The sequence below is a fragment of the Maylandia zebra genome, linkage group LG5, assembly GCF_041146795.1.
Source record: "Maylandia zebra isolate NMK-2024a linkage group LG5, Mzebra_GT3a, whole genome shotgun sequence".
Classification (NCBI taxonomy): Eukaryota; Metazoa; Chordata; class Actinopteri; order Cichliformes; family Cichlidae; genus Maylandia; species Maylandia zebra.
Window position 1 is genome coordinate 31,290,991 of NC_135171.1, and position 18,588 is coordinate 31,309,578.

The 18,588-nt window shown below is 39.7% G+C and overlaps 2 protein-coding genes across 3 annotated transcripts in view; one reads left to right on the top strand and one right to left on the bottom strand.

Moving 5' to 3' along the window:
* stab1 (stabilin 1) overlaps window positions 1-18,588 on the bottom strand; it is a 180,087-nt gene that overhangs the window by 144,397 nt on the left and 17,102 nt on the right. The window contains exons 11-19 of one of the 2 annotated variants that reach the window (XM_014413209.3): window positions 18,370-18,446; window positions 17,706-17,828; window positions 11,062-11,193; window positions 10,822-10,893; window positions 7,148-7,261; window positions 6,837-6,890; window positions 4,275-4,355; window positions 3,998-4,156; window positions 2,780-2,842 (exon numbers count right to left, since the gene is read on the bottom strand). In XM_014413209.3, coding sequence (XP_014268695.3) covers window positions 2,780-2,842; window positions 3,998-4,156; window positions 4,275-4,355; window positions 6,837-6,890; window positions 7,148-7,261; window positions 10,822-10,893; window positions 11,062-11,193; window positions 17,706-17,828; window positions 18,370-18,446 — 875 coding nt within the window. Of the gene's footprint in view, window positions 1-2,779; window positions 2,843-3,997; window positions 4,157-4,274; window positions 4,356-6,836; window positions 6,891-7,147; window positions 7,262-10,821; window positions 10,894-11,061; window positions 11,194-15,320; window positions 15,351-17,705; window positions 17,829-18,369; window positions 18,447-18,588 lie in introns of those variants that run through there. The other variant, XM_076884201.1, reaches the window with a different exon arrangement.
* Window positions 12,430-16,908, top strand: LOC101467674 (E3 ubiquitin-protein ligase TRIM35). The gene is made up of 2 exons (XM_004547377.4): window positions 12,430-12,633; window positions 12,867-16,908. The coding sequence occupies exons 1-2, from the start codon at window positions 12,585-12,587 to the stop codon at window positions 14,303-14,305; spliced, it is 1,488 nt and encodes a 495-aa protein (XP_004547434.1). The 5' UTR covers window positions 12,430-12,584; the 3' UTR covers window positions 14,306-16,908.

Here is an 18,588-nt window from a genome sequence, read left to right on the forward strand (position 1 = left end):
GTATAGATTCATTAACATATGACGTCTTACATAGGCATGCATGTGAACAAAGAGTACTGCCTGTGTGTATGTGTAGGTATACGTGTGTGTGTGTGTGTGTGTGTGTGTGTGTGTGTGTGTGTGTGTGTGTGTGTGTGTGTGTGTGTGTGTGTGTGTGTGTGTGTACAAAATGTGACCCTTTGAAGACTCCCCAGACCTGCTGGTGCCAGGAGTCCAGCGGTCCACCTAAACAAAGGCTCTTATACTAAAACAGATACAGAGTAGGTGTCCTCCTATACCATAAATCAGTTAGAGAAGGTACGACCTCTCTCGTGACCTTAGGATGTGTGTGTATGCCAGAACACTCTGGAAGGCACACAGAGTCTTAGCAGATTGCTAAGGATCAGACATCCTATCAATATGCAATTGATTATATAACTCTAAGCATATATACATTTCTAAGCATAAATGACAATCCAACAATATAAACCTAACATTCAAAACAACTGCCAAGACACAAATTAATGACTTAGTCAAGTCAGGAAGTGTAGTCTCAAAAAAGATGATCACTTGGACCCTGCACAGGAATGGACTGTGAAGTTGCAGACTAAGAAAAACTCCACTCCTGCAGGAAAGACACCTTCAAACCAGCCTGAAGTATGCTAAGGACAACCTAGAGAAAAAGCATACATGCTGAAAGTGCGTCCTTTGATCAGATGAGATAAAATTAGGACTCTTTGGCCACAGAGATGCTGCTTATGTTTGGAGAAAGAAGGAACAGGCGTACAAAACAAAGAACACCATCCCCACAGTGAAACACAGTGGTGGGAGTGTTATGCTGGGGGGACACTTCAGAGTGTCTTGAACTGGGAATCTTGTCAAGGTGGAAGAAACCATGAAGAAAGAAGGATATGTGAAATCTCAAGCAGTCACGAGCAAAACTGGGTCTGGATCGTCGCTTACCTCCAGATGACCACAGTGAATGTTATTGACAAGCATTAACCCTTTAAGACCTACCATAGAACCAAGGCCGCTAGAGCTTACTTTATATTTTTACATGCTGTAGTGCCATTTTAGGGAGCATTTCAAGTTACTATACATCAATACAACTGTTATAGCCCAAATTTTAATAATATGTATGCATTAGGTCCATAGTAACAACATAAATTGAAAAAAAGTGCAATAAACTACAAAAAAATTGAAAATCATTTTTGGTTTTCTATACATATATTTCTACTTGGAGAAATTTAAGAGGTTTATCACTCAAAACTTTAAATACAAAAAAGTTGCAAAAAATAGTTTCCAACAATAGGATTTATTTTGAGTGTCTTCATAGTTTTATTTTTGAGATACAGCAATTTTTATATACTGCAGAAAAAACAAAAAACAATCTTATGATGCAAATTTGCAAAGAAAACAGCATGTGCATCAAAATAAACTATTTTCGGCAGTGCAATTTGAGTTCTAAGCATCCCAGCAACTATTCAGAAAAGCATAAAGTCAAACATGACTTATAAAAACACCAGCTTCTAAGGGCTACAAGTAAAAAACTATATTTTCCGCGAAAATGACGTCACTTTCGGTTTCGGGCAGGTAATGGCGGACATGCCATCGTTCGCGCTGACATCGATTTCAATGTGGGAAGTGTTATGAACAGCTGATCAGATCGGCAAAGTATATTTCTGGAATATTATGTTTTTGTTCCTGCAAGCGCTTTTTATGCAGCTTTTGCAAAGCTATGTGTGGACAAGCTGATGGCATAAGATGTAAGTACAACTCCGGTTTCATATGCAAAAATAAAGATTATTGCGCTAGCTTACGTGGTTCCGGTTCTACAGGGATTTAAACATAGTTACGCAAAACGATAGGCTTTAAAGGGTTAAAGCCTTGACTTGAATCCACTGAAATCTGTGGGGGGTAACTGAAGCTCTATGCCAGAAGACCATCAAATCAAGAGGAGCTTGAGCGATTCACCAAAGAAGAATGAAACCAGCAACTGCAGACTGTTATTGAGCAAAAACTGACTACTAGCATTGGAGGGGGGTAATAACTTTCAACCTGGTAGTTTTTGTGAAATAATTTTTTCCTTGTGTGAAGTAAAATAATGTAAGCATCTAAAATAAAACTAGGATGTTTGGAAAAAGCTGCGTTAAAAATCCCTTGCTCTGTTTAATAGCACTTGAGTCATACTTAAAGTGGCTGTAGCTCAGGTGGCAGAGCAGGTCAGCCACTACTCAGAAGGTCAGTGGTTCGATCCCAGGCTGCCTCCTGGCTACATGCCAAATATCCTTGGGCAAGATACTAACCCCGTGTTTGCCTACTGGTGGTGGTCAGAGGGCCCGCTAGCGCTGGCAGCCTCGCTCTGTCAGTGCGCCCCAGAGCAGCTGTGGCTACAAAGTAGCTTGCCATTGCCAGTGTGTGAATGTGTGTGTGAATGGGTGAATGACTGAATGTAGTGTAAAGCGTCACTGTTTTTGACACATCAAGCCAGATATGATGAACAAGAGGTGTCAATATGACACTTTTCACTGTAGATGATTAAATAACCAATGACTACAGGATGTGAGACACACCACAAAAAGACTGAGAACCACCACCTTAGACTTTATACAACCAGACTTCATTCTTTTAACAAGAGGAGTCACCCCTGCATGAGTCACCCCCTGCAGTAGACTAGGAAGAATGCAGGTTTAAGGCAGATAGATATCCGCTTTACTTTTCAGACCCCTGAAAGCTAGGGTTATCTTTGATGTAGAGTAATAACAATATATAAAGTAGAAGAGAACAGAATGCATTTTACCAGCTCGGTGCTGCCTTCTGGACACTGGGTCGCAGAGAGGTAACTGCAGTGAACACAAGGACCCTGAAAACACACAAAAATTAAACTTTAATTTTTGAGGGAGGTGGTAATACGTGTCATGATTGGATTTTTTTGTTGTTGCCTGTTGTTTTTTTTAATCCATTGATTCAAACACATAAACATGCACTAAAAGAGTTAATCCTGCTCTACTGAAAACGGCAAACCTGCTGAAAGAAAGGCTATGATTAGAGCTGGGAAATTAATAGGAAATGAATAAAAGCCCACATTTAGAAACTGTAATCAACATAATAAAAAACTCTCCTGAGAGGTGTGCAAACCTGGTGATTAACTACAATAAACGTCTTACTGCAAAGGTTTCTCCACCAAGCACTAAGTCATGTTTTGTTTGGGGATCAAATACTTACTCCAGTAAGTGACACAAAAATCTATTTATAGGTTTTATTTTATGTATTTTGTATGTCTTTTGGCTGATATACTGTCTCTCTCCAGCCTGAGACTGTTCATTTCTTTGAACTTGATCAAACTTACAAATTCAGCAGAGGATCGAATAACTTTTTCCCTCATTGTATATGTGTGTGCCTTCCTTTATTCAAGTGTGTAATCATGATTATTCTTTAACCAAAATTAAGGTCAAATGTTAATTGTGATTTTGGTTTGAGGTCATATCGCCCAGCTCTATGATATTTCCATTTCTACAGGAGATGACCTGCCATTAAAAATTTAATGTAAAGTATTATAAACAGACAAAAATGTCATTGAGAGAATCTTTTCAATTATGGCTTCATCTCCAAAAAACAGGCAAAAATGCTCTTCAAAGTCAGGACCATTGTTGTTTCTCCTTCATCGCAGTTTAAAAAACAATGACATGCAGCAGTAGTGACCCCAACTATTTCAGTTCTGATATTCATTTACATCTGCAAACTGTCAACCAGACTCAAGGCAAAAGGTTAGGAGTTACACTGTGTGAAAGAAAGAACCAACATAGAAAAACTGATGGATAGTGAAAGCGTTGCTGTAACACATGTGCTAACATCTTTAGAATCTACTGACACCCTTTTTAATTACCCCTCGCCCCCAGAACTAAACTGATTCAGACTGTGTGTGTGTGTGTGTGTGTGTGTGTGTGTGTGTGTGTGTGTGTGTGTGTGTGTGTGTGTGTGTGTGTGCGTGCGTGCGTGCGTGCATGTCTTTTCTCACCACAGTGATCTTGCTGTCAACAACATCACAGCGGTGAGGCATGATGGGAAGGATGGAGGGCGGGTACAGCAGCCCGTCAATCATATGTATGATTCCATTGGATGCCACGATGTTGGTGCTCATCAAACGGATGCTCTTCTCACCCAATACGATCCCGCCCTGCAGGACAGAGAAGTAGAGGACAGCTAGTGTTTAAGTCATCTGCTAATGTGTGTCCTATATATGGTAGAAATTAAACTGTGACATGCATTTTTAAGTACCAATGAACTATACTTACGTCCTCAGATGCAGCGATTTTGACCATCTGATTTGCCATCGTCTGAATCCGAGAGAGTGTGCTCAGATCATCAACTGTCAGCTAGAGACAGAAAAAAATCATAACCGTGATTTTTCAACCGTGAACAAAGAATATCTAATGACGTTTATATTTTTAGTGCCCTGATCAGTAGTGTGGCTAAACTTGCGGTGCTTGAGGAATGGGTCAATAAATGTGAGGAGTTTACACTTTTAGAAGCAGAAATGTGATTAAAAAATATCTGAATAACTCATCTGATAAAATTAAAAGGTTACATGTCTGACTTTTCTTTATTTCCTTTCTATTTCCTTTCATTCTTATTCTGTTGCAGTGGTTGACGCTCATATTGAACATCCACCCATCCATTTTCTACCGCTTATTCAGAGTTCCCTCACCCAAGCCACTTCTTCCACCTGTTACCCGAATCCAAACTGGAAGCTGGTCCCACAGAAGAGGGGCCTGAAAGCTGCCTCCTATTCTATTTTTAAATACCCTGGGAATCACAAGCCCGCAGTCTGAGAGTGAAGAGGTCTAATGGGGTGATACGATACTACGAGGTCATTAAGATAAGATGGAGCCTGATTATTCAAGAACTTGTATGTGAGGAGCAGGATTTTGAATTTGATTCTACATTTAACAGGAAGCCAATGAAGAGAAGCCAATATAGGAGAAATACGCTCTCTCTCTGTCTAATCCCCGTCAGTACTCTTGCTGCAGCATTTTGAATCAACTGAAGGTTTTTCTGGGAATTTTTAGGACATCCCAATAATAACAAATGACAGTAGTCCAGCCTAGAAGCAATAAAGGCATAAGCTAGCTTTTCAGCATCACTCTGAGACATGATGTTTCTAATTTTGGATATTATTGCACAAAAGGGAGAAAGTAGTCCTGTATATTTGTTTGCATTCAGGAAAATATCTTGGTCAAAAACAACTCCAAGATACCTCACAGATGATGGTAATGCCATCCAGAGTAAGCATCTGGCTAGATAGGCTACCGGATTTCTACAATTTTTTGGACTGTTGCTACGTTCCCCTAAAAGGGTCCAGGCGATGGGGGGGGGGGGGGGGTAACAAAAAGTGTCCGGGTCAGGAAAAGGAGATAGAGGCAAAATGGTTAAATCAAAGAGTTTTATTAAAGTTTCTATTAAAACTAACTAAAAGAGACGGTCAAGCCGCTATCACCATTTAAAGAAACAAACAAAACTCAAACGTTAGTCAATAAAGTACAAAGTAAGTCAAAAAGAGTGCGGCTCACCAGCTGCAAACACGGACATGCAGCCCACTAGCTGAAAACCACAAAAACACAGCTCACTAGCTGCAAACACCACAAAACACTCAGCTCACCAGCTGTAACCACACTAATGGCACTCTCGCCCAGAGCTCACCTTTCCCTGGGCTTAAATCTCCTTAATTACTGACGAGAGTCAGCTGCACAAAAGGGAAAGGTGGCACCTCAGGCAGAAGAGGTAGTGGGACACGTCCACACAGGCGCCTTCAGGAGGAGGCCCTGCTAGGGCCGTAACACTGTATACAATAACCTCACTTTTATCTGATTTAGAAGCAGAAATTTTTAGGTCATCAAGGTCTTTATGTCTTTGAGAAATTAAAAGTTTAACTAATTGGTGTGTGTTATCTGGCTACAGTGATAGTCTAGAGTGTGTAGAAAGTGGTAGGTGGGTTTTGGAAGAACCCATTTGAGTCTAATAATAGATTAAATGCCATGTTGAGGCTGTCATTTTTAGTATCTACATGGATGATAAAATCACCCCCAATAATTATTTTATCTGAGCTGAGAACTGAGTCAGATAAACACTCTCAGAAATCAGACAGAAACTCTAATAAGGCCCAGGATGATAGATGATATCAAATAAAACAGGTTTTTGAGTTTTCCAGTTAGGTTGTACAAGGCTGAGAATCAGGCTTTCAAATTAATTAAAACTCTAAGTCTTTGGTTGATTAACAAGCTGGTGTGAAAAATTGCTGCCTGTTTTCTCAGCTGCTCGGACAATCTGCTGGGGGAGAGCTAACAGGGCCTATGCTTCCATATATTTAAGGAAATGAGTCTTTGTTACAAACAGACAGTATGAATGGAGGGACGTAGTCATTAACGATGTGTGCAACTAATTTAACAGACATTTAAGTGTTACTGCTCCAGAAATACTGGTCAATTACACCACACTGGCTTGACTGACACATTGTCAATCAGTGAGATTATCCTGGATAATCCTCCTTTCTGACTCTAATAATAAATATAATTTGCAAAATTAGCTTCATGTTTTTACTGATGTGACCTGAAAGTGTCACTGCCTGGTGGCCAATAAAAAAATGCATGTTTCTTGGTGGCACCAAGGCCCAGAACAAGATAAATAAGGACTACTTTGAACCGTGAGCAATGCAAAGCTAAGAATAAAAGTGTGGAGCTAAGTCTTTTTTCATCTGTGTTCGCCAATGGGTAAAAGGAAAAAAGAAAGGAAAAAGCAACAAGTGAAAGTGAAATAAATGACTCTGACAGAAGGATTGGGGAGTTAGGGTAAGAGCTCACCGCAGCCTGGGAAAACACGTGGTGTCTGAGGAGTTCCTGAAGTTTATATTTGGCCTGGAAAAAAATATATATTAAAAGCACAATCTCTAATATGGAAGGAACCAAATGTGCTTTAGAAAATAACAAAACTGAACATATCTGGGTTACTTCAAGATGAATATTATCAGTAAGAATTAAGTTTGGGACAGAGTCACAAAGTCTTTGGTCTTCTTATTTGATTTGTTGATAATTAAAAAAACTCAGCATGTGTTATCTGCACTAATCATAAAGAGATGAAAAGTGTCATAAGAAGTGACTCCCTGAGGTCTTACATCATTCAGCATGTACAGGATGCTGCCATCTCGGGCTCGGTCCACAGCCTGGTTGGTGGGGACGAACACAGTGAGGGGTCCTGGCCCCCGCAACGGTGGCGGCGCCCCACAGTTCTGCAGAAAAACACATATCTGATTAACAAATGAGGATTTAGCACAGATTTCCTTTAAGCCTCAGTGCCAGACAGAATACAGAATTAAACACTTGCAAAGCCATGCCTCCCTGAGTTCAAGTCAGAGAAGTTTCATTTAAATTGTTATATAAATGTTTTGGGGGGAAAACCCTTGATTTCACACAAACAAAACAAGTTGTTTTTACAGGCATTTACCATCATTTTATGGAAATACAAAAATAGATGCTTGGAGATTCAAACTAAGAGGTGGGCTGATTTGAAACAAAAACCTTATTACAGTGGTTCAATATGCTTATGTTATAGAATATGTATGTGCATCATACAGCCCAAAAGTCTGAAGCTGAAAATGTCTAACTAAATGATCTGAATTCTCATCAGTTTATAGTCTGTGTAGAATACATTACATAATATAAATTGTAGTGCACTGCTCAATAGCCAGTGTTAGATATGCTACACATAAAAAAATTGATGTGTTATTTTAAAATTGCGTTTCTTAAAGTGGGGAAGCTGTGTAAACATAACAAATTTGAAAATAATTTAATCCACACATTTAAGGAGCGCACGGACAACATGTCAAATGATGAAATGATCTTTTTTTTTTTTACTTAAATGCGCCTTTAAATTAAGGAATCGCCAAAGTGCAATAAAAAAAATAGAATCTGGGGACTTCACAGAATCCTTTTTAGCGAGGTCATGCATTCTTCAGCAGGAATGCCAGACCAGATTCTGCAGGTAGTTACAGCATGGCTCTGTAATAAAAGACCTATCACTCACTTACACAATGATATCTGACACCTCATGAAATTAAAAATATCTTCCACAAAATGAGGAACGCTTGAGGGAAGTTGACATTTACATCAAATGTGATGCTATGAGTTAAGCCAGAGCTGCTGGAGTAGAAGTTAAAAAAGAATGAAGCTGGTGGTATTAGGCTGCACTGTAAATTGGGTTTAAATGAAATTAAACCTCTTATAAACAGTGTCATAAGGACTTCCACTACTAATCTTTCTGTGACCTTGGTGTTTTTTTTAAAGAATGAGGAAAAGAAGTGTCATAACTGTGGTGTGGAGGACCTAATGTAAACAAAAAGAACAACCTGAAATGAACAAAAAAAACATAAAGAGATCATCTAAAACAAAAGCAAAAGGACCCTCTCCAAGTAAATGAAACACAGGACTATATAAACAGAAAACTGACTACTAATGAGAAATACCGTTTACAACAGGTGGAAGCAATCAAAGTCAAGGTCAAGGTCAGCTTTATTTATAAAGCACATCTCCAAACAGTCCATGCTGCACAAAGTGCTTAACAATGTAAAATGCCACTAAAATAAATAAAATGCAAAAACAATGATGCAGTAAAATATAGAAAAAACAAATAAGCAGATGAAATACATCATAAAAACAACTCAAACAACAATAACAACTAAGGGTGTTAAAACCAAAATGTTTAGGTCAAAGTGTGTTTAATGCCAGACCATAAAATTGTGTCTTCAGTAGCGATTTAAAATGTTCAAGTGTTTGTGCAGATCTTGATGCAGACTCATTCATCCAGGTAAGTAAATCTCTAAAAGTTGATTCTGTTCATCTGGACGTAGCATTTTGTGGGAGAAACGTTTCGTCACTCATCCGAGTGACTTCTTCAGTCTCAGCTGACTGCAGGTTTCTCCAATCTTATAAACAGTACATTTGCATAATGACCTCCCAGCCCACTGAAGGAACAATGGGCTGGGAGGTCAGTTTCTTCATCATAATTAAGCAAATTCTAATGACCATTGATCAACAACCACTGATCAAAGCCCACTGATCAATGGCCATGAGTACCATTCACAGAGAGTTGTGGAATGGCTGCAATCACAGCATTTTAAGATGTACCCTTAGGCCCCCTCCTCGATTCAGAGATGGTCTTTCTACAGTCAGCTGAGACTGAAGAAGTCACTTGGAAGAGTGACAAAACGTATCTCCCACTGAAAACGCTACGTCCAGGTGAACAGAATCAACTTTTGGAGATGTTTGTGCATATCTAATATTAAGAGGAAGACTATTCCAAAGCCTGTGACCTGCCACAGGTCTGAAGGCTCAGTGTGATTATTAATGAAGTTACCAAAAATGACAATGTATGTTTTGTTTTCGTTTAATTAAAATTTTTTAAAGACATCCACTATTTAGAGTCATCAAGACAGCGTAATAATAGCTGAAGTCAGTCTGACCCTGCTTTTAAAGGCAGATAGATCTGCAAGTCATCAGCAAAACAGTGAAATGAAAGATTGTAGCGTGAGAAAATAGACCCCAGTGGCAACATATACAGTGCAAACAAGGCAGGACCCAAAAGAGAGCCTTGAGGTACACTATAATTAAGAGGGGCTATTTATGTTGTCATAAAAAGTCCTTCCAGAAAGATAAACCAAAACCACTGGAGGGCAGACTCTTTTAGGCCAGCATGTGATTTCAGCCTTGATAGCAGGATATCATGGTATCAGCCGTGTCAAAGGCTGCTGTCCAACAACAAGAGTGCAGCAGGGCTGCCAGAGTCCAGAGTTAAACGAATGTCATTAAAAACCCTTAAAGGGGAATTAAGGGCAGAGAGGAAGGAAAAGAAAAAAATTCACACAGTGAAAAAAGAAACAAAAGCACTCTGAGAGTGCAGCTCACTAGTATTTACTTTAGGGTAGTATGGCAGATGTTTACTTTAAATACATAAACAGCTCAAAGAAACACATCAAAAACTTGCAGACCATGTGTATACATGCTCACTCTCTTGATATACGGTCTCTCAATCACACCACCACACAGTACTGACCCACACATATGGTTCTTACACACACACTGGACTTTCTGGACTTTGGTTTTGCACAACACTGGTCACTATATTCTTCATTTCCGGTTAATACTTGTACAGCTGCTGTTATTGTGTATATATTTATTTAGATTTAGATTTCTTCATACATTCTTATATAGTTCTATATTGTGTATTTTGTTGTACAGTTATTTTATTTTCAACTTTAATTTATATATTTTATCTTATTCTTCCCAGTTAAATTTACCCTTCATTCTAATTTGTGTTGTACAGTTATTTCATTTTTAACCTTAATTTATATTTTATTCCTTCCTAGTTAAATTTACCCTTTTTAATTTTTCATATTTATTTCCTATCTTATTCATAGCCTTTTCCTTTTTTGTTTTCTTTAGGTCACGAGCAGTTGTCCAAGCATTTCACTACATATCGTACTGTGTATGACTGTGTACGTGACAAATAAAAAAAATAAAAAAAATTTGAATTTGAATTTGAATATTTCCACCCGGAAATCCAAAGAAATTAGAACTTATCCCCACAACAGGCATAAAATAAAACGATTTGGCATTAAATGTGGCACAATTGTGAATAAACTCCCAGCAAATCCAGTTTGTATGATACATTTAAGTGGTTTAAAATGTTTAAATTGTAAGTGTTATTTGTTTTATTGTAGTAAAACAATTTCAGCATGCGGTCAAATAAAGGAAGGAGACAAACGTGAGGGTGCATAGTCACACAAATACTTACATCAACCAAAGACAGGAAGCGGTTGTACTTGTCGTCCTTAGTCAGAATCTCTCCAACTGTCAAATCAGCAAACTTAACACAAGAAGAAGAAGACATTAAGTTTCATATTGTGCTGTACTGTAAAGGAAAAAAATAACTGCAGTGTTTTAATGTTTTTCACTCAGCTGTTGTTTAAGCTTTTTTCTGTTTCTTTTTTTTGGTGTTTTCAGGGAGTTTTACATCATTTGTGTATTTACTTACCTGTTCATCACGAGGGGAGGAGTCAGTGGGTGTGATGGGCTGGTCTATGATGTGAATGATCCCATTGGATGCTGGCAGGTCTTGCTGGATGACAGAGTACAGTTTTCTGGGGTTGTCCAGCAAGATGAACCTCTAAAACAAGAGTAAGACAACCAAAAAAAAAAGACTTTCTTTAAAGAACCTGTGCATGTTATGAAACAAGAATCAAGGTTCAAGCAGGTTTACATGGACTACACATTTATCCCTCAACAAACATACAACATCCCATATTTTTAAAAAGTTAACACTTTTTTCACAGCTTCATCTGTCATTGTAGCACAAAGGATGCTAAATGTAGCCAGCATAAAGCATTAAAAATACATTCTGGTAAACTGTTTCCACCAGTCACATCCTGTACACATTACAGGAAGCCTTTAAGATTGGTGCAACAATGACACAATTACTAGTATTGTTGGGGGGGGGGACATGACAACAGTGGTGGACAACATGACCGTTTTTGCAGCTAAAAATACATGTGTGCTCACTGTGAAACAAAGCTGGGAGAATGTGTGCAAAAAAGAAACCTATTGTAAGAATTAGCCCAATTATCTGGTGTTTCTTTTGTGTGTAAAGCTTCATACTGCAACGGCAGTGAAAATGAGGCTGTACAGCCTGAACACAGGTGGAGTGAAAGAAACACTGTTCTAGACTTGACAGCTGCAACTCTTTACTGCTGTAATCAGAAAGAAACCCTTTGCAGGTTAAAAGCCAATGAGATCCCATTATCAGATCACTGGCTCAACAGACTTAAACACTGAGAAAATTAGTCTGTTCACCTGCGTCTATCCACTTCTGTCTGGAGTTACAAAGATGCTTAATAAAGAAAAATTGACAAGATAAACTGGTAGCTTAGTTTGTCAATCTTTAAATTGACAGATTTATTGTGTATGTTGCTTCAGACTGATAGCGGCCCACTCATAAACAAGAGTCCAGTAAAGCTTTGACCTGTGGATCTAGGGGGCCTGTGATGGGGGAAAAAACAGGCGTGAGTACTGTTAAAGCACTTTGTAAATTGGAGGAAATCGATTCTCAAGGTTTAGTGTTTTTTCCCAGAGTTACAGATGTAAAAATGAGCGACTCTAACCTTGCATCATTATAAATTGAATGAATGAAGGAATGAGACCTTTACTTGACTCTTAGGATACTTTGTGCACCTTTAAGAGCATTGCAACCTTTGGCACACTTTCCAAGGACAGACAGCCCAGACGTGCAGATAAAGCAGGAGCCCTGAGCTCTTCTGTATCTGACTGCCAGAGATAAGTGCTCGTGTTATATGCTGCAGAACTGGTGATCTGTGACAGAACTGTCTCTGAATCTATTTTGTGACTCCTGACTAGTTATCATTTAATTCACCATGTTAACGATCTGTTCTGATACCATACATGAAATACTGTTGAGCAAACATACAACTAGTGTTATAGACACGCATGACATGTCTTGAGAAAGCTCCGCCCACTGTGTGAAGCCACGCAGTCAAGCAGGAAATGCAGCTTATTGTTTTTGTCTTCCTGAAAGGAGAAACAGAGACAGACGGTAAGGATTCTAATCACACCGTAAAATATCACTTCCAACTAATGAAGACAGCTCCGTGAGGGAACACTGTGAACACTGGGATAACTGGAAAATAGGAATACTTGCAATTCCTGTCAACTGCTGCAGTTTGCTCTGCTTTATGATCTGAAAGAGCTGCGACAGAAAGTGAAAGCAACTGTCAGAGAATCTTCCGGACTGACTGACTTCACTTTTATTTTTTGCTGTGTTTTCAGCTTCATTCACAGGCAAAATGTCGCTCAGATCAGAAGAGGATTTCTTATGTCCTGTCTGCCATGAAGTCTTCACAGACCCTGTTGTTCTGTCATGCAGCCACAGCTTCTGCAAAGACTGCCTCCAAAAATGGTGGAGTGGGAAGAAAACATGCGATTGTCCGTGCTGCAAGAGAAGATCCTCAAAGAGTGATCCCCCTCGTAATTTGGCATTAAAGAACCTGTGCGAGGCCTTTTTAGCGGAGAGAGGCGAGAGAGGCGAGAGAGGCCGAAGAGTTTCAGAAGGGTCCGAGTCACTCTGCAGTCTGCACTCTGAGAAATTCAAAATCTTCTGTCTGGACCACCAGCAGCCAATATGTGTGATCTGTCGAGACTCGAAAATGCATAGCAACCACAGATTCAGACCCATCGATGAGGCTGCACAGGATCTTAAAGAGGAGCTCCAGAAATCCCTGAAGCCCTTAAAGGAGAAACTGCAGGTCTTTGAAGATGTTAAAGGAAGCTATGATCAAATAGTGAAACACATCAAAGTCCAAGCCCAAAGCACAGAGAGGGAGATTAAGGAGCAGTTTAAGAATCTTCACCAGTTTTTGCACGATGAAGAGAAGGTGAGGATTGCTAACCTGAAGGAGGATGAGGTGCAGAAGTCTAAGATAATGAAGGAGAAGGTTGAGAGTCTGAGCAGAGAAATAGCAGCTCTTTCTAGCACAATCAGAGCCACAGAGAGGGAGCTCAAAGCTGAAGACATCTCATTCCTGCAAAACTACAAGGCTGCAGTTAAAAAAGCCCAGCAGCACCCCCTGCTGCAAGATCCAGAGCTGGCTTCAGGAGTGCTCATAGATGTGGCCAAACACCTGGGCAACCTGACCTTCAACGTCTGGAACAAAATGAAAGAGAAGGTCTTCTACAGTCCTGTGATTCTTGATCCAAACACTGCCGACCCAGAACTTGTTGTATTCGATAATCTGAGCAGCGTGAAATCAGGAGAGCGGAAACCACTTCCCAAAAACCCGGAGAGAACCAAGTTCTCCTGCTCTGTTCTCGGCTCTAAAGGCTTCAACTCAGGGACACATCAGTGGGATGTTGATGTTGGAAACAACAAGGACTGGGAACTGGGCGTGTTGAGCGAGTACTCCCAGGTCAGTGGGCGTCTTCAGTCAGGACTGTGGAGAATTTTGTTCTCTAATGGTAAATTCTCAGCATTTTCATCACCAGACACTGAGAAGGATCTACCAGTGAAGAAGGAAGTGCGGAGGATCAGAGTCCATCTGGACTTTGACAGAGGAAAGTTGTCGTTCTCTGATCTCGACACTAATGCCCACATGCACACCTTCACACACAGCTTCTCTGACACCCTGTTTCCTTACATTTACACTGAGAATCCTCAGCCAGTGAAGATTTTACCAGTGAAGGTCACTGTGACAGTGGAAAAGAACACTTAGAGTGATGCATATCATCATAAAGTTGGGAAATATGACAAAACTGTGAGACAAAATGTTAATTGTTTAGGAACGTAGAGCAACTTTAATATTAACGGCGCAAATATTAGACAAGTGTACAAGCTGGTGAATATAAAAGACTGCTGCAATGGTGATGAAGTACTCTCATATATTTATTGGTTTTATTTGTACCTCAATATACATAAAATCAAAAGCTACTCGATAGTCTACAATGGAACATTTAGGTCAGGATTTATGGTTGTTTTGTAGAAATATGGTCTCATTTCTATTTCGCCTAAGTTGCCCTGTTATAGTTCGTTGTTCATTAGATTCCCCTTTTGTCTTCAACCCTGTGTCTCATGTTTACGTCTTTCAGTGTTTCCTGTTTTATTTTGAAGAGTCAGCTGTCTCCATGTTCAATGTGTTTTGTTTTACTTCCCCTGTGGTGTCATTATGTTCCTTTGTGTCAGCTGTTTCCCCACTTCCCTCATTAGCCTCCTCTGTGCCTTCATTCAGTCTTTGTCGGGTTGTCTGTGTTACTTTCACGATGTCATGTCACGCCAAGGTATTTCATGATTCAGCTCAGGTCATGCTCACGTTCCATGTTCCTGTTTTTTCCTCGCTTTTTGCATGCTCCTGCCCTGAATCGTGTTCATGTCTTTCGTTGCAGTTGTCGTAGTTTAGTTTCTTCCAGTTTAGGTTTTAGTTTAGTTTTCGTTCCTGTTCACTTTACCGCAGGCTTGGCCAACTCCAGGCCTCGAGGGCCGGTGTCCCTCAGGTTTTAGATGTCATCCTGGGTCTGCACACCTGAATCAAATGATTAGTTCATAACCAGGCCTCTGGAGAGCATGTTGAGGAGGTCATTTAGCCATTTAAATCAGCTGTCTTGGATCAAGGACACATCTAAAACCTGTAGGACACCAGCCCTTAAGGCCTGGGTTTGGACACCGCTGCTTTTCTGTGTTTTTTGTACTCATGTACATGTTACTCATGCTCGCTTTTTTATTATTCGAGTTACCTTTTTACGCTCCATTTTTTGATCTGCATTTGGGTCCAGTATTCACTCTACACCAGGGGTAGGCAACTCCAGGCCTCGAGTGCCGGTGTCCTGGAGGTTTTAGATGCGTCCATGATCCATCACAGCTGATTTAAAGGGCTAAATGACTCCTCAGCATGTCTTGAAGTTCTCCAGAAGCCTGGTAATGAACTAATCATTTGATTCAGGTGTGTTAACCCAGGGTGGGATCTAAAACCTGCAGGACACCGGCACTCGAGGCCTGGAGTTGCCTACCCCTGCTCTACACACTGTCACCTCCCGCTGCCTGTGACAGAAACGTGTGGGGTATTTTTCTGGCTACTTCATGAACAAGAATGTCTAAGATGCTTGAGTATATGAAATACAGTCCTCAAAATAATGTTTCACAATGCTCGTGACTTCACTTTGGCCTTGGGAAAGAAACTTAAAATGTGAAGGGAAAACCCTGAGTTACAGCGTTACACAATGCTTTTATTTTTAAATTCACAATGTTTTTAAATGTTTGTGTTTAAATCCACAACCTTGCTGTCACTTCACAGCAAGGTTTCTGGGTTTGAACCAGCTGGTTGGTTGAGAACTTTCTATGTGGAGTTGTCATGTTCTCGTTTCCCTGTGTGGGTTTTCTCTTTGTGCCCAGCCAGCCCAAAGACATGCTCATGAGATTAACCTTTTAAATTTGTCTGAGGTGTGTGGGAGTGTGTGTTTGTCTGCTTCATAAGTACTAGAACACAGAAGACAGAACTTCTGGTTCTGTAGTGCTCTCTGGACAGCAAATATTTATTTCTGCCTTATAAATGTTCATCTAATTTATGGAACCATTAATGTTGTCTTCACAACAGTCTCATGGAAACGGGTCATGGTAACCAGTCTGCTGTTCTTGTAACCACATAATCTGTTTATATAGTTATTTAACACCATTACTCAGACGTTGAATAATTAAGAGACACAAAATGAGAGAATTATTGGAAAAAAAGAACGTGTCACATAATTCTGAAGATAATATCCTTATACATCTCACCTAACATAATTTCTGTCAAATAATTTCTGCTGTGATTTAATGATGTGTTACTTAACAGACTGTTTGGTTTGGTTTAACAAGACGTTTAATAATGAAAAAAATCTAATAAACTGTGTGGGTTGTGATTTGAAGATATATGAATTGTATATAACTGAGTGTAATGGACACACTCAGTTGGTAAATAAAACTAATTTCATTCAATAACCAGTCTCCATCACCAGCGAGTTATGCCAGCATGTTACGATAGAGAATTGTTGAAGCGGCGGGTGACAGAAGACGATGATGATAACACTGTTAGAAGTGCTGATTTTAAACACAATGGTGTGTGATGGTTTTGTAGATACTATCACACTATCTTGAGTCTGTGTGATGAAAACCGCTGATAGAGGTAGTGAAGAGTTGCATCACTTAAATGTTTGTGTAATATTAACCACATGGATGCAAACAAAACTAATGCAAGGGGAAATGATTTTCTGTAGCATGCACTTTGCTTTGTTCCAGTTCTTTGTCATATTGCTTTTTCTAATTGTGGCAAGAATAAAAATCATGCTGAAAGAACTTTTTTGTTTCTGGTGTATCCTTGTAACCAACTTTAACTTACTAATGTAGACTGGACATTGGCAGTCTGGTGGTTGTGCTGTGTCCCAGAGAAGAGAGCCGGGGGCTCTTATGTGTGAAATCTGCATTAAACTTCAGTTAAATAAAGAATATGCTGGGCTCCTGTCTTGACCCATGAAAGAGATTCTTAATAGTTTCACTTTGTAGTTGAAGTGAAAATCACACCTACTTCAAATCACTGGAATTGTGTGTCAAAGTCTGTACTCCTGCTTAGTTATATTATACGGACAGAAATTTGAGCACTGCAACATCACTCCACTTGTCCCAATTTAAAGAAAAAATCTCATTAATGGATATAAAATAGTTTCAACAGAAAATCTGCAGGACTTTAATGTCTATGTGATTATGAGAGCAACAGAAAAAAACAGAAAAACTTAATTTGGGTGCATTTTGGGTAAACTTTCAAAGGTCACATCACCAGGTGATGTCAAACCTTCAAAAATAATTTTCTGATATAGTGTGGGTTTGTGCAAGGTGGGAGGCAATGATTGATTTTTAGGAAAAAGTCTTGTCGTGACTGTTGAGTTTCCAGACAACAGCACGCTGGACCTGAACTAAAAGCTCCAGGAAATTTTGACCTTATGCTTGTGAATAACAGTGGCTGCTTCCTTGGCTTTGACAAATGTCTCCACCAAAAATAATTTCCAAAGGCAAGAACCAGGCTTACACCTTTCATTTTTTCTTTACTATCTAGCTTGAACAGCAGCTGGAGTCTGGAGAAGCAGTGTTACCTTGTTTTCTTTGGTCCTCAGCTTGGATCCTCCGTACAGGTTGAAGTCTCGACCAGTCAGATCCCTGTAGAGGTACTGACCCAGGATCAGGTGGTTTTTACATACTGTCTCCTGATTTAAGTCCTGCAGAGATATTTTGGTTTAGAAGACCAGGTTTTTGTATTTATCGATCAGTTAGTTTCTAATTATTAGGTATGCTAGATGTAATTTGAGATCATGTGAGTCTGTGAGCAGCCTCTGAGTGAGTCTCAGAAGGGGAGCCTGATAGATGAAGGCTCTACCTCCCATTCTACTTTTGGAAACTCAACAACAAGTAAGCCCGCAGTCTCAGAGAAAAGTGCTCTACTGGGATAATATGGTACTGAGGTCCTTAATATATGAAAGGGCCTGATAATTTGTAACTGTGTGTGAGGAAAAGGATTTATACTGCATTTATCACTGAGTCAATGAAGAGATGCTAACATGGCAGAAATTTAATCTCTTCTTAGAAGTAATAAATGCATGAACTATTTTTTTTCCTAATTTTGCACAGATCTAAGAAGGCAGCACCAGAGATTTGTTTAAGTTGCGGATTAAGCTTTTCAAATCTATGGCTTCATCCCTCAGGAGCTTCCTGTGCTGGAGGAGATCATTAAAATAAAATTCAGACAAGCAGGTGACCTACAGGCAGAGGTGATTTCAGCAGGGGAATGAAAGCTGTGAAGGGTCCGTTATGATTCAGCAGACGTGGACAGCCTGCCTCTGAAACACACACACACACACACACACACCCCAAAGGTCAAAGGAAAGGTGCGGTAAAAGAATAGCAACACCAAAGAACGTACAAAAAACAGCATGTCTCATATAAATTACCTTGCAGGATAATCGGGACACAGACTCATGT

Coding starts and splice junctions, on each gene's coding strand:
- LOC101467674 (XM_004547377.4), top strand. CDS start 12,585: ATGCAGCTTATTGTTTTTGTCTTCCTGAAAGGAGAAACAGAGACAGAC. Junction 12,634..12,866: donor AGGAGAAACAGAGACAGACG/GTAAGGATTCTA, acceptor CTGTGTTTTCAG/CTTCATTCACAGGCAAAATG.